This window comes from Sprattus sprattus (genome assembly GCF_963457725.1).
Source record: "Sprattus sprattus genome assembly, chromosome: 6".
Lineage (NCBI taxonomy): Eukaryota > Metazoa > Chordata > Actinopteri > Clupeiformes > Clupeidae > Sprattus > Sprattus sprattus.
Genome location: NC_137925.1, coordinates 3,466,170 through 3,480,074, shown reverse-complemented (window position 1 = coordinate 3,480,074; position 13,905 = coordinate 3,466,170). Strand labels below are relative to the sequence as shown.

Here is a 13,905-nt window from a genome sequence, read left to right as displayed (position 1 = left end):
GCAGGTAAGGACCTCACCTGAACATTCACAGACACCAAGGAACAGAATTAGCAGATGGGGGGGTTGGTTGGTCTGCCCACCCTGAACCGAGAAGCACTGTGTGTCTGTGGGGGCATATATAGAGTACTGTTTTGCTATATACTGTACTGCAAAACGCATAGGGACATTTGAAACAACAATGTTTCTAGAAATGTTTTGCTTATCAATCAACCGCCTACAAAGTATGTACAAGAGATTGTTTAAAATCTAAATATATTGGCACACTGCTGCAGAATGAAAGAATAATAGTGTGAAACAAATGCCCAAACACTTTTTCCAGAGTTGTGTATGGGGTTGGTTTGCCCATCTTGATGACATGCACTGTGTTTGTGTTGCCGAGGGGGCACGGTATGTTCATAAGGATGTCAGAGACATGCATCATTGTGGTCATGCTGTAAGGGCCAAATAATCTAAATGGTTTACAAACCAAACAAACAATAAGAGTGAAAACAGTAGACAACACAAGGCAGTAGGAACACTCATCTTACATAGCATACATGCAGGAATTGTGATTACAGTATGATGTTTTCTAGGGGCCTGAATGATTTCATTATTCCAAAGAAACGGGTTGAGGCCAGTCCAGCGCATTGCTTAGAAAGTCAAACATAATTGTGGTTAGCATGGTAGCTAACATCAACATCGAACAACGTGTTATGCCTAGACTCAGCAACATGTGGTGTTTCTGCTGTCAATCTCTTTGGTTGTAGCAGGCATATATCAGTTGTGGGTGTTTTCCACAATGATTCATTCATGGTTTATATTTGGCTCTGGGAATATAAAAACTTTCCAGGGAAGGCACGTCTTCCGATGTAAAAAAGGAGGATGAATGGCAACGGGTCCGGATAGAACGGATGCAGGGGGGGCGGGGGCGGGGGTTTGGGGGGGACATACACACAGAAGTTATTTCCACATATAGAGAGAAACACCAAACCCTTTGTAAGTCATCGAGAACATCACTCTGTAGGGTCTACTCGGACCCTCTCACAGTGGGCAGAACTTTTGGACTATTTTGCTGAATAGTTTTTCCATTTAATACCCATACAATGAAAGGGCAGACATTAATCATATGAGCTGTACAGGCAATGTTTGGCAGTAACGTTCCCATTTGGTATTAGCCAATAAGATGTCAGACACCATTACCATCACCCTTATCTGACATGACTGAGTGGGAAGTCACTGAGATGAATACATTCAACGCACACTTCACCTTTCCTTTGTTTTCTCACGAAGGAGAGTTTCTTTTTAAGACTCCATCTTTTCATTTCACTTTAAAGCTTTACAGTGAACGCAGTAATTGTTTAAACATGCTTGTGTTTTGCAGGTGCTGTGGACAAGAGCAAAATAAAAGAATTCCAGGTATATACTAAACTAAACCCACATGCAGTGTACACACACACACACACACACACACACACACACACACATACACAGTTTATCTGTGGTGATGTTGTGGGTTATTTTAGTGGTGAACAGGACTTGAAAGGCTGTGCTTCATTTAATATCCCTTGTGGTTTTGCAGCCTGCTGTGGTGCATTTGCAGGGCCAGGAAACAACCATCCAAGTTAGAGAAGGTAAGAGTCAAATCCCTGATGCATGCTGTCTCTCTAGCTGGGTTTGCATATTTAAAGCACATTTATGTAAATCCGGCTAAAAGAAGTGCGAGTCTGTGTGCGTCTCCAGCCACTGTATTATGCAATCAAAGTTAAGTTGTGTAATAAAAAAATGGACGCTCTCTTATTCAATTCAGGAGTTGTGAACAGCTGTGGGTTTAAAACTTGAGGCTGCCAGGGCTTCTTAATCAGAAATGCAATTTGGTCTAAATAAACATATTTCCATCAACCTTAGTTGCATTACATCCTATGCGAAATTGTGAGATAATCCACCCCCTCAATTTAGAGGATTTTATGCGAATTTCAAGGGTTTTCTGTTCGAATGGTCAAAATTTGCACCAAAGTGTTGAACGGAAGGATCTGATTGACACTTGTTTGGATCAGCGTATTTCATGGAGAACATGCTCTTCACTGAGTGTATAAATGTGTGCCAGGCTAGATCTGTTGGGGTTTGGATGGGAGGTGCCGATCAGGATTGGGTTTGGCTGATCAGAGCATAAATTGTAGCATGTTTAGATCGTAATGTTCAGACCAACGTGTTGATGTTTTTAGTGCCAAGCTGGCCAGTGTTGACAATCGTGTGCTTGCTGGGTTTATTTCCATTGCATTTTTTCTTTGTTCAACTCAAAATAATATTTTGGTCCTTAAGAGGACATTTCTGTTAGGGGGATACCAGGTATCTAGCCTGGTGACACCAGCCTACGTATTTCCGCCTGAATTGATTTCAAGCTCATACTCAGTCTGGCCTAACCCCATTGACAATCGTCTCCAGAACTCAAAATTTTGCAGGACCAATCAGCGAACAGTTCAGAGCTGTGACGCAAAACTCGCCTTGGAGGAAAAGACACGAAAAGCTATCGGAAAAGTTGTCTCAACTCTCGAGAACATCAGAAAATTAAAAGGAGAACAAGAGTATTTTCTTGTAAGTTTTATGATTGGAAAGGACGTCGTAGCTCTTCTCCCAACTGGCTTTGGGAAGAGTTTAATCTACCGAATGCTTACTAAACGTTGCTGATTGGTTAAGGGAACTCCAATGATTTTAAACCTCAAGATAAGCACCCGCCGATCTCGGAAACCAAAATGCATTGGGTTGGCCCAGACTGAAAGACGGAATGAAATGGAGTCACAGGCTGGCAATGGCCAGGCTACCAGGTATCAGGCATTAAATAAAAATCAGGTGTTGACAATAAATCAGTTACACCATAAATGATTCCATTGTGTGAGCAGTGTCAGCACCCTTAGTGCATAGGACAAAGTATCTTGTGATCTTAAGGGGCCAACATGAATCAGTGGTTGTGATCTGTCAGTAAGAATTACCAAAGAGGCTCAGTGAAAGGCTAAAGTAATTTGGATATACAGTTTAAAGGTAACACAATTACAAATGGGTTATGCTGTCTGGGATACACGATTGGAAATAATACGAATGCTTTACACCCTGCAGTGTGATTTTTCTAGACCTCATCATTAGGATGTTTTACTATGTGATGTGCCACAGTGTGTAGTGTACATGTGTGACGCCAATTCATTTCAGTTCCACTTTGATGTGACGAGTAATCTTTGCTGTGAGCCTGGCTAGTGCAAGTTAGCGTTGAGTTTGTACAAGCTGTGTTGAGTAGCATTGCGCTTAGTTAGCTTAGCTTAGCTGGGCAAGTTAGCGTTGAGTTTGCACAAGCTGTGTTGAGTAGCATTGCGCTTAGCTTAGCTTAGCTTAGTTTAGCTTAGCTTAGCTTAGTTTAGCTTAGCTTAGCTTAGCTTGGCTTGGCTTTACTGGGCCATGTCTGCCATTGGCACCTCCATGCAGTGCGTCATCCCTGGGGCCAGTGTGTGTGTGTGTGTGTGTGTGTGTTGAAAGAGCTGCATTGAATTGTGTGTTTTGCGTGCTGCGCTGCTGACCGGTGTTGAGTGACAGCCCTTTTCTCACACTGAGATCTTTCAGAGGGCGTCCTGAAAAACTGGAAGATGATCTCCGTGCATCACAAGGTCTTCAAGATGCACTCACGCTCCGGCGAGCTGGAGGTCCTGGTGGATGGCATCTACTTCATCTATAGTCAGGTAGAAGTGAGTATGAATCTAGGTCTCTCTCTCGCGCGCGCTCTCTCTCTCTCGCCCTCTCTCTTGCTCTCTCTCTCGCTCTCTCTCTCTCTCTCCTTGCATGTCAATTTTGTGTCTGTGTTCTCCTTGTCAGAGAATAAGCAGTCGCCTGTCATTTAAACACAATTGGGGTCCAGCCAAGGTCTTCCAAACAGCCACAGCGTAGAATTGCTACATAGTTAAACATTCACACGTGACTGTTGGGAGGGGGGTCCAGTCAGTACATTTGGCTTCTGCACGGCATTGGAGATGGATTGGATTTAGCTTCCAAATTGCTTGATTGAATTCCAATGTGGTGTGAATGAAAGCCATCAGCTGCCGTGATGGAGTGAAACTTGAATGGACATGACAACCAATGAATCACTACATTGAAAACACATTTTAGTTTTTTTGGTATTTGTTGTTATGCTCCCACCCTTCTCCGCATCTCTCTGTTTCTCTCTCACGCCCTCTGTTTCACTCATCGCTCTCATTATCTCATCTCTCTAACTCTTTCTCCAACTAATGCCATATCTCTCTCTCAATCTGTCTTTCTGTCACTTTTTATCACCCTCTTCATCTCTCCCTTATTCTCTTTGTTCTCCATCCTTTTTTCGCCATCACTCTCTTTCACTTCTTCATCTCTCTCTCTCTCTCTCTCTCTCTCTCTCTCTCTCCCATCCTTCTGCGCTGTCTCTCCTTTCTTCTTCTTCTTCATCTCTCTCTCTCTCTCTCTCTCTATTCTCTCTCTCCCATCCATCCATTCTGCGCTGTCTCTCCTTTCCCTAGATTTACTACCTTAACTTCACGGACATTGCCAGCTACGAGGTGCTGGTGGACCGCACGCCGTTCCTGCGCTGCACCTGCAGCATCGAGACGGGCCAGCGCAAGTTCAACACGTGCTACACGGCCGGCGTGAGCCTGCTGCGCGCGCGCCAGCGCATCTCCATCCGCATGGTGTACGAGGACACGCTGATCAGCATGACTGACCACACCACCTTCCTGGGCAGTGTGCGGCTGGGGGATATCCCTCCCGCCGGACAAGCATAAACACCCACACACACACACACACACACACACACACACACACACACACAGGTGTACACCACCTTCCTGGGCAGCGTGCGGCTGGGGGATATCCCTACCGCCGGACAAGCATAGATGGGCACCGCGGCACACACACACACACACACACAGACACAGACACAGACACACACACACACACACACACACACATTGAGGGTGTACTGTATGTACACCACCTTGACCAAACACAGTTAATTGGGCCAAAAATGGGCATTGAGCACGAACAGTCACTTATTGATAGTAAACTTGACCACCACACCGTCATATTGTTCAACATGCTGACTAGAGGGCACAAATACGCACAGAACAACCTTGAACGCACATACACATACCAGTGAAGAAAATCACATATATACACACACATGACACAGGAAAACACTCACACATACTCACTGCACAATGGCAAACCGACACCGTGCCCTGGGCAAGGTATCCTCTGGAGGACTACCAAATGTGTAAGCCTATACAGCTTGCACACTGAACAGTTTCCGAAAAAGTGATCACTTTAATCCAGGTCTTCTGAACTTGCACACAAAAATACACACAGACACACTCATTCTCACACAAACACACAGACAAACACTCATTCTCATACAAAACACACTCCATGCCTTGTTTGTAGCGACAGTCGGAACAGAATCAAGTCTCTTTGCCCACCCAATACTACCATTCTGCTTGACCTGAACGTCTGCCATCATGAAAACTGTGCAGGCCAACACGTTTGCACTAATGGGACTCTTCTACACAGTTACAGTGACTTAAGGGTGTATCTGAAGGACTAACCGACTCCTAGAAGTTATTGTTCTCCTTTACACTACACTTTGTATATATGTACATAAAATAGGATATACTTTTGCTGTGAATGGACTCAATGACATTAAATACGTTTTCATTTGTAATCTAATGTTATCCTCAGAGGGTGTTTCACTTGTGTTTTGGATGTCTCTGAAAAGTTGAATTCATCTGTGCAATGGGGGCCAGGTTGGACACATGTCTGCGCATTTCTGCCCATGTCCAGTTATCTGTCAACAACAAATATATATTTCCTCTAAGGTTGAAATATAGATCTTTTTTTTTTAAATGTGGTTCTAATTCTACAAATTGTGCGTGTAGATCACGACGGCTGGTTTTATTTTGACAATAGTGCGTAGCCTACAGTGTTATTGCCACAGACAGTCACATTGACTGACGAGCTCAAACACTAAAACTAACCTCTGGCTGGACCCCAATTTATCCTTGGTCGCAAGACTGAATATGTTAAACTTCCGTGTCGTCGGACAATTAATGCACATTGGGAGTTGGCCGTGTCGATGTTGAAATATGTGCCATAATTGCCCTACTGTGAGGTATAGAGGAAACATGCTTAACCATCAACATAGGGATCGCTTTACCAAAGAGGAAGTAACAGGCAGCTTACAAGAGCAAGTACAGAAAGAGTTCCTCTTTTTTTTTTGAGCATTAATTTATCTCACAGGAAATGTTGCCTCGGCTTATGATTTTGTCACATTTGACAGGAGAGCAGGTTAGATTGGCAGTTTTCGCCGAGCAACGTCTGGGTTTTGCCGCAGGATTAGGCCTACTTATGAGTTATTGCACTCTTCTCGTCTCAGTCACAGTAGTGACTTTGTGTCTGAGCATCGTCCTTATCCAGGAGGTCAGGGTTTTAAAAACGGATTTCAACGGAATTAAAAGAGACCTTCTCTCCCCTTTGGCTCATCGGTCACTGAAAGAGTTCAGCTACGGACTGTTTATGTCTAGCATGTGGGAGGTATGTCAGTTGATTATTCCGTTTAGCTGTCGATGGCAGAATTCTGAATTTATGGACTTGATGTTTCTTTTAATGCTATGACATGATTGGTGGTGGGTAAAACTAAAGGTTATTCTGTGTCGTTCCACCAACACCCACAACAAAACCAACAACTGGCGGGTCATCGGCAGCATTCGTTTAAAAGACCTCGGAACAAACGAGAGCAAGAAGTCTGGACCAGTAAGTGCCAACGCCGCGGCCATGTGTTTGCAATTTATGCGTCATGCTTTATGAGAAATTTTGATTTTGAAGTTATTTTATGGGGCAGGGCATATGTCCAACGCTTGAAACAGACACTATAACAAGGCAGTGTGACACTTTGACAGCAGTGTTTTCTCTCAGCTCAGGCATCATTCTTGCAGATGACAGCCATGGCAAACGAAAAGCCCATACAGAGAGGTAAAAAAAAATATAAAAAATTAAAAGCCTCTATTATATGATCAGATCCCAGACTCCCACCACCCAGAAACCTTCTTTGTTTCCCTCTCACACACACATACAACTTACTGCACATGTGTAACACATTACTGTGGGAAGAAAATAAGGAAAAATAAATATTTAGTATCAATCTCTTTGGCATCCAAAACTACTAAACACGTACACACACAATCATTCATCATGTATATTACAACCTAGGTAATGTGACGGTAATTCCATGGACGGTTGCCATCCACCAAGGTTCAGCTGTCACTGCATCAGACAACAAAATCATCGTCCAAGAAGACAGTTACTTCATGGTGTTTGGCCAGGTAGGGTATATGATACCACTCTGCTTCCCCTGGCACGTTCTCTAAGTTATGGTTGCGTGCTCTGCACTCCGTCAAAACCATTCAGTATAGGCTGAGGTCCAGGGAAATTGGATAGCCTCATGCTGTTCGGAGTTCAAACCAAATGAATCATGAATGGGTGAAATCAAAACACTTTTTTATACCAGCCACCAGATGTCACCATAGCGATTCATGATACTTAGTTATGACGAAGCAATGGCACTTCATCTCAGTTTCAGAGGTGTGATCAGTACATATCAAGTACCTCCTTGAATATTCTTCTTCTTATAAAAAGAAAGAAAGATTGAATATTATAGTTTACACACTGCCAGTTACTGGGAATACATTACCTATTACTGAAAATGCTTTGCTCGCATGGCTTCTTAAAGCTGGGAACAACTGATAACTAACAAAGGTTTAATGAAAACACAGAAGAAAGACGAGAGATGACATCTATATTTTGCAGGTTTTAGGAATACATTAAGGGTAAATGTAAACACGGCAATGATATGCCATTAGAAAGCTGAAAATGTGGCCACTAACAAAGACTTGTCATCAGCTGTGCCTATGCACTCTTTGGGTAAATAAATAATTTCATGCTGTACTAGAAAGAAAACAGAACTACCATGACACATGAAAACATCTACATCTTCCAGGTTCTGTATCACAACCAAGGAACCATTATGGGCCACCTGATCCGCCAGCACCCAGCCAATGCGTCTGGAACCGAGACAGGGTACCGAGACCTGTTCCGCTGCCTCCAGGAGATGCCTACGGAAAACAGGGCAAACACATGTTACACCGCAGGTGGGCCAACATGGTAAACACATGCTCACCTGACAGAACCATACGGTTTAGGGCAGAGACAGTCGTTCGTTTACTACCACTCGCTGCCTATTACTTATGCTTCTATCATCTTGCAATATGCAGTAAAGTTTTATTGGAGTCTTATGTTTTGCATCTGGTACATAGGTGTTTCAAGCAGCTGGAGTGTTAAGAATTCCCAGAGATTCTTCTCCATCCATGTTTTAGAAGTCCCACTAAAGGCAAACTTCAGGATTTTTCAACCTTTTAGAAATGAAAAAGATTCCTACATAGATCTGTTTGGTTAAATAACTGTGAAGAAACTAGAAAAGGACCATAGAAACAGTTTCTGTAGTCTGAATTTCAGTAACTGTACAACATGAAAGTAGAAAAATAATTTTGTGCAGTCCATCCGATCACTGAAGTCCATGTATTAGAAGTCCCATTAAAAGCAGTTGGTGCTCTGTCAATGATGGCTAGTTCTGCTACAGCTCATTCTGAAGCTGCTGTCGTACTGGTTGGTCTCATATAAACTGTTACATTTACATTTCCTGATTTAGCAGGTGCTTTTGTCCAAAGCTGTATTAACAATATTGTACAGATATATATACTGATTACATAGTTGACGGCACTCTATCAAATGAGCTGCAGAAAGTCGGAAACAACTTGTTGTACTGTATTTGCCTATAAGAAAATACTGTAATTTTTATCAGAAGCCTATGTGCCTACTGTGCTGTCAGGTCCAGACTTTGGCCAAGGCGTTGTACACCGATGACCTCACCACGGTAAAGTGTAAAATGGTAAAGGGAAGGAACTCCACGAGACCCCCATTTTTAGCTGAAAAACTGACCCCTTTTGAAGGAACCGCTCATGAATGGAGAGTGAAATGACCTATGCTTTTGTTGCATCCCTCGGGTACTTCACTATATTCTGCCCAACAGGGATCGTGAAGCTGGATCGCAACGACCAGCTGGAGTTGGTCATTCCTGATCGGCCTCACACACAAGTAGCCATGGATACGGAATCAACCTTCTTTGGAATCATTCAGCTGCAGTAAACAAAGGACCCCCCCCCCCCCCCCTCTAACATGTCCTGTCTGACAACCACAGAACGGGCTGGAATATATTCTGCATACTTGATTTTCAGTATACAGTGCTCTTTTCATCTGACCAAAAAAGGGGCCTGTGTTATTGTACTCGGTTGACAAGACAAAAATAGGCATACTGAAGGCTCTGCTCTCTGTGCAATCACTAAGACCCAATGTCAGGCTGATGGATGACAAAACGCGGCTCTGGGACCAGCCGATAACCTCAAACCAGGAAGGCTGAGTGTGTACAGTGACAGGCCACTGTCACTGCTTCCCCCAAACAGGATGTTGAACTATGCCACACTGAGCAAACGGAGAAGAGATATTTTTGCCGGAAAGAAGAAAAAAAAAGAGAAGAAGACAAAGCTGAGGCTTAAGCAAAGATCTGATTAGACAGTTCCATTGTTAGTGCTCCACACTGGATGGTAATGCCTTACATCTTACTATAAATGCACACATGCACACCTACACACGTCTCTACAGAGCTTATGATTTTTTTCTGCCCTGCTATTCTGTCAATAGGTCTATTTCTGTCTCTTTGTTTGCTATCTCCGGCTTCATCCCACAACCACCGGTACCGGCAACACGGTGTCGTGTTTATTTGGCGTTCTATTTTAAAGAGGTTTCCATGTCCCAGGATGGCACAGTATATCAGGAACAAACAAAAGAGAGATTTGCCCAGCTTGCGGGGGGGGAAGCCTGTGTACGTGCTGTGTATTTTTCGCTCCATGGTGTGGAATAATTATTGTGATCGCGATGAATCATAGTGATGGACGATCAGGAAAACATGTGTCACGTGTTTGTAAACTGAAAGCTCACTGAAAGGATCTGTGTTTACTACTGAGGTTACATAATTATTCTGACCACAGCAGTACGTACACTCACAAATGAGAAGCTAACAGTCTGCAACAGTGTTACAAACCGTTGCACATAGTGAACTGAAGTGCACTGAGGCCATTCATTCATTCATTTGAGATATTTTAAAAGCCATATTTCATTACATGTAAGGTTATTGTATATCTGTAGATATACATAATTTATGTTTGTATGTATAACTTCCTATCTATCTATCTATCTATCTATCTATCTATCTATCAGTGTGTGTGTGTGTGTGTGACAATTCTTGTTATTCCCACGTGCACTAGTGTCACAGCCTATGTGTTGACAAATAAAGGTATTACCTCAGTGAGTACACCTCCTGTCAAGTGGTTTTTTTTTCCTAACAGCATCCAACAGTATAAAAGCCTAGACTAGCAGCATGCAGAGTCACCACAGACTGCCCTGTCAGGGACGAGAGAGAATGGCTGGACGAAGACTGATTATTGTCATGCTTATGGCTTTGTATGGAGATTCATATAGGCTCTTCAACAAACATAGGGAGGATAAACATACTGGGCTGAAGGTAAGGTTAATATTTAAAAAAATAAATAAATAAATAAACAAAATATATGTTGAACTGATCTGAGATGATTATAATTTGTTTTAATATTGTAGAAATGCAAGGCAATTGTTATTTCTTTATTTCTTTGCCAACTAAACAAAAATATTTCTCTGTTTTGCATTTTTAAATGTAAGAGGCCATCCTGGAGCCACAGGAATCTTTCCTCTGTTCCCCTGGGCTTGGATGAGGGGCTGATAGAACTAGATTTGTCAAACAACGTGATACAAAAATTCAAAACAATTAACCTCCAATTCCTGGAGAGACTGGATATAAGCTACAACCATCTGAGTTTTATATACAAAGACGCTTTCAAAAGCTTGGTCCGGCTCCACAACCTGAACCTGGCAAGCAACTCGCTAAACAACAACATAATCAACAACAGTCAAGCCTTCAAAGACCTTCACGGCCTGAGAAGTCTGGACATCTCAATGAACAAGCTGGACGAGGAGGCGGTAAAACAATACCTTAGCCACTCTTCTTCGCTGGTTTCCCTGACAGTCGCGGGAAATGTTGTGTCAAAACTAACAGCCCAGTCTTTCGCAAACACCAAAAACCTGAAAGACATTAACTTGGAGAACAATCTCATTTCAAAAATTGAAGAGGGAACTTTTAACCCCCTGAAAAAGCTTACTAAACTAAACTTGGCCCAGAATAATTTGGCTTATATCTGCGACTTTAAACTTTACCAGGTGACTTATTTAAACCTTAGCAGAAACTCCATAGAGTTCTTCATAACACACGAGAACGAAAATGTGTATCGTCTAGAAGTTCTGGATTTAAGCTACAACAATCTTATCTACTTCCCCATTCTGCCAAAACACAACCACTTGAAATATCTCCATCTCCAAAACAACAGACTGGGTGTCATAGACATAGCAAACTCTGCCTCAGAAGCAGATCGTCTTTATGAGGACATAACTAGAAGTAAGCATTCCGGAACCGAGAATGAAGACAGTGTATATTCTTACTGGCAAATCATGCCTGTAGTTCACTTGGACTTGAGCAGCAACCATTTCAGATCCTTCCCTCTAGCGATGGTGAGAGACCTACAGTCTCTGGAGATCCTTAACATCAGTTACAACTGCCTACAGAATATCAGCAACAATGCCTTTAGAAAAGACAGTCAGTTAGATCTCCATAACTACTCGTTGCCATCTCTGCGTCACATAAATCTGAAGGACAATAACATAAAGTATTTGTCCCCCATCCTTTCCAATACTTTTCCTAAGATAGAGACCATGACCCTTCAAGGTAATAGGGTAAGACCCTGCCCTGCAGAACCATCTGGAATTTTTGAGTTAACTCCAGACATGCCATGTGTGTCTTTCAGTAACATCAGAACACTAAAGCACTTAGACCTCCAGGAAAATGGTATAAAGATCTTGCTCCCTGGTGTATTTGCAAATAGCCCTTTGGTCTCCCTCAATCTGGCTGGCAATAAACACCTAACCATTGCCAAAAATGCTCTTAAGGACTTGCGGAATACCCTTCAATATCTGAGCATCGGACAGAATAATGTGACTGATTCGCAATTTGATTTGCCGTGTATGAAGGAACTGAGAATCCTGAATGTATCTGGTAACAACCTGAAGAGCCTTCCAAGTACAACTGCCTGCTCCCCCCTGACGGAGTTGGACGTGAGGAATAACAGCTTGACTACTTTAGAGAATATGACAAGGTCTCATTTATCTATCATTTACATAAGCGGCAATACTTTCAACTGTTGTCAGACCACCTGGCTTCAACGTCTGCATAAGGCCAACGTAACAATTCCAGACCTGGACAGAACCAAGTGTTTCCATAAAAATGAACGCATCATTACTCTTTATGCTTTAGAGAATTCCACCAGTGTGTGTTTTGATAAAATTACAAAAAGGGACTTTGGCCTTCAGTATATAATCATTCTGTGTTGCATGTTTGGAGTTCTATTCATTGCAGTACTTGGTTATGCACTAAAGAAAAAGTCTAGCCATTTTGTAGGTCAATATTCCATTTTTGGTGCTGGCAGTATTTCCCTTATGAATCTCGTCACAGATTAGTTTATAATTCAAAAAATGTGGGATTATGGTAAGAATGGATAAAGCACTTAAGTATTTAATAGTATGGTCAATAAAGTCTTTAACCACTCTTCTAAATGTGTCTGACTGGTATAAAACAACACAAGAGAAGATCCTGGTGTTGTAATATAGTTTAAGTTTAAGGATGTGTTCACACCTACCTTGTTTGGTCCAGACCTTTGGACTTCTCAGTTTGGTCTGAACCAGAATAGCAGGTGTGAAAGGTGCCTCAGAGGTGCCACGGTCTCTAGACCTAAGGACCAAAATGTGGTCCGACGAAAAGAGGTGGTCTCGGCCCGGATCAAACTGAACCAACAGTTTTTTGGATGGTACAGACTTTTGGACCAATTACAGGAAGTTGAGACAGGCTACCATCCCCCATTAAACAATAGAAGAAGAAAAGAACAGGAAGAGTGGGGAGTGGAAGAGGTATTTCAATGTAATATAATCAAAAGTCAACTTGGGGGGTAAAAAAAACATATTTTCTGAGGGGATGAGAGAGTGAGAAGACATAAGGGGACAGGTGAATAATATAAAGGCACTGCGGCAGCAGTAGATAAAGGTGCACAATGCCATCTGAAAAAGCACTGCGTCGGCAAATGAGAAGGACAGTTTTCCTTTTTATTACCCATTTATTTTGCCCATCTACAAGCCAATCAATGCCAAATACAGGCTGACACAGTCCACATAGGTAATGATCACAGGATGTAGGTATGTCACGCAAAGTTCTTTAGTATACTCGCAAATTGCAAGGTGAAACCAAAACTAACCTCATGTATGCAATGTAACGAAAACATGACCCTCGGTTTGGACCAAGCCGTGCAAACAACCTAAAACAGTAATCTGGGTAAGGAAAATATATTTGATATATTTCTTGTAAACTTAATACAGTGACAATCCTATATGACTACAATAAAGAAATGTAAAACAAATGACTTGATAAACCCTCCCTGATGGACCATTACCAAAGTAATACACTTTGTAACAAGAATGGGAGCATTCAGAGAATGCAAACCTCCGCCTTGTGACCTTGACCTTTTGACCTTTACATTTGAAAATCTAATGAATTATTGCCATTATATTACCCAATCTCCCCACAAAGTTTGATGGAAATCGGTCCATGCGTTTCTGTGTAAT

At 42.3% G+C, this 13,905-nt stretch overlaps 2 protein-coding genes and 1 pseudogene across 3 annotated transcripts in view; all 3 read left to right on the top strand.

Annotated features, from left to right (window-relative positions):
• The window catches only part of LOC308366552 (uncharacterized protein), a gene marked incomplete at both ends in the record, with an annotated part of 15,080 nt that extends 10,311 nt beyond the window's left edge, over positions 1-4,769 (top strand). Inside the window, 5 exons of the mRNA XM_080840269.1 lie at positions 1-4; positions 1,361-1,395; positions 1,559-1,610; positions 3,577-3,707; positions 4,509-4,769. The exon at positions 1-4 is cut by the window's left edge and continues 173 nt beyond it. Coding sequence (XP_080696395.1) covers positions 1-4; positions 1,361-1,395; positions 1,559-1,610; positions 3,577-3,707; positions 4,509-4,769 — 483 coding nt within the window. The remainder of the gene's footprint in view (positions 5-1,360; positions 1,396-1,558; positions 1,611-3,576; positions 3,708-4,508) is intronic.
• Positions 4,770-6,125: 1,356 nt separating this feature from the next.
• On the top strand, positions 6,126-9,240 carry LOC308366405 (tumor necrosis factor ligand superfamily member 13B-like; annotated as a pseudogene). The gene is made up of 6 exons: positions 6,126-6,573; positions 6,744-6,792; positions 6,955-7,011; positions 7,249-7,361; positions 8,036-8,186; positions 9,125-9,240. The product of its transcript is annotated as a tumor necrosis factor ligand superfamily member 13B-like (transcript).
• A 1,288-nt stretch (positions 9,241-10,528) lies between these two features.
• Positions 10,529-12,750, top strand: LOC308366805 (transforming growth factor beta activator LRRC32-like; the record flags this gene model as incomplete). Its single annotated transcript, XM_080840560.1, has 2 exons — positions 10,529-10,672; positions 10,846-12,750. The coding sequence occupies 2 exons, from the start codon at positions 10,529-10,531 to the stop codon at positions 12,748-12,750; spliced, it is 2,049 nt and encodes a 682-aa protein (XP_080696686.1).
• Between the last annotated feature and the right edge of the window lie 1,155 nt (positions 12,751-13,905).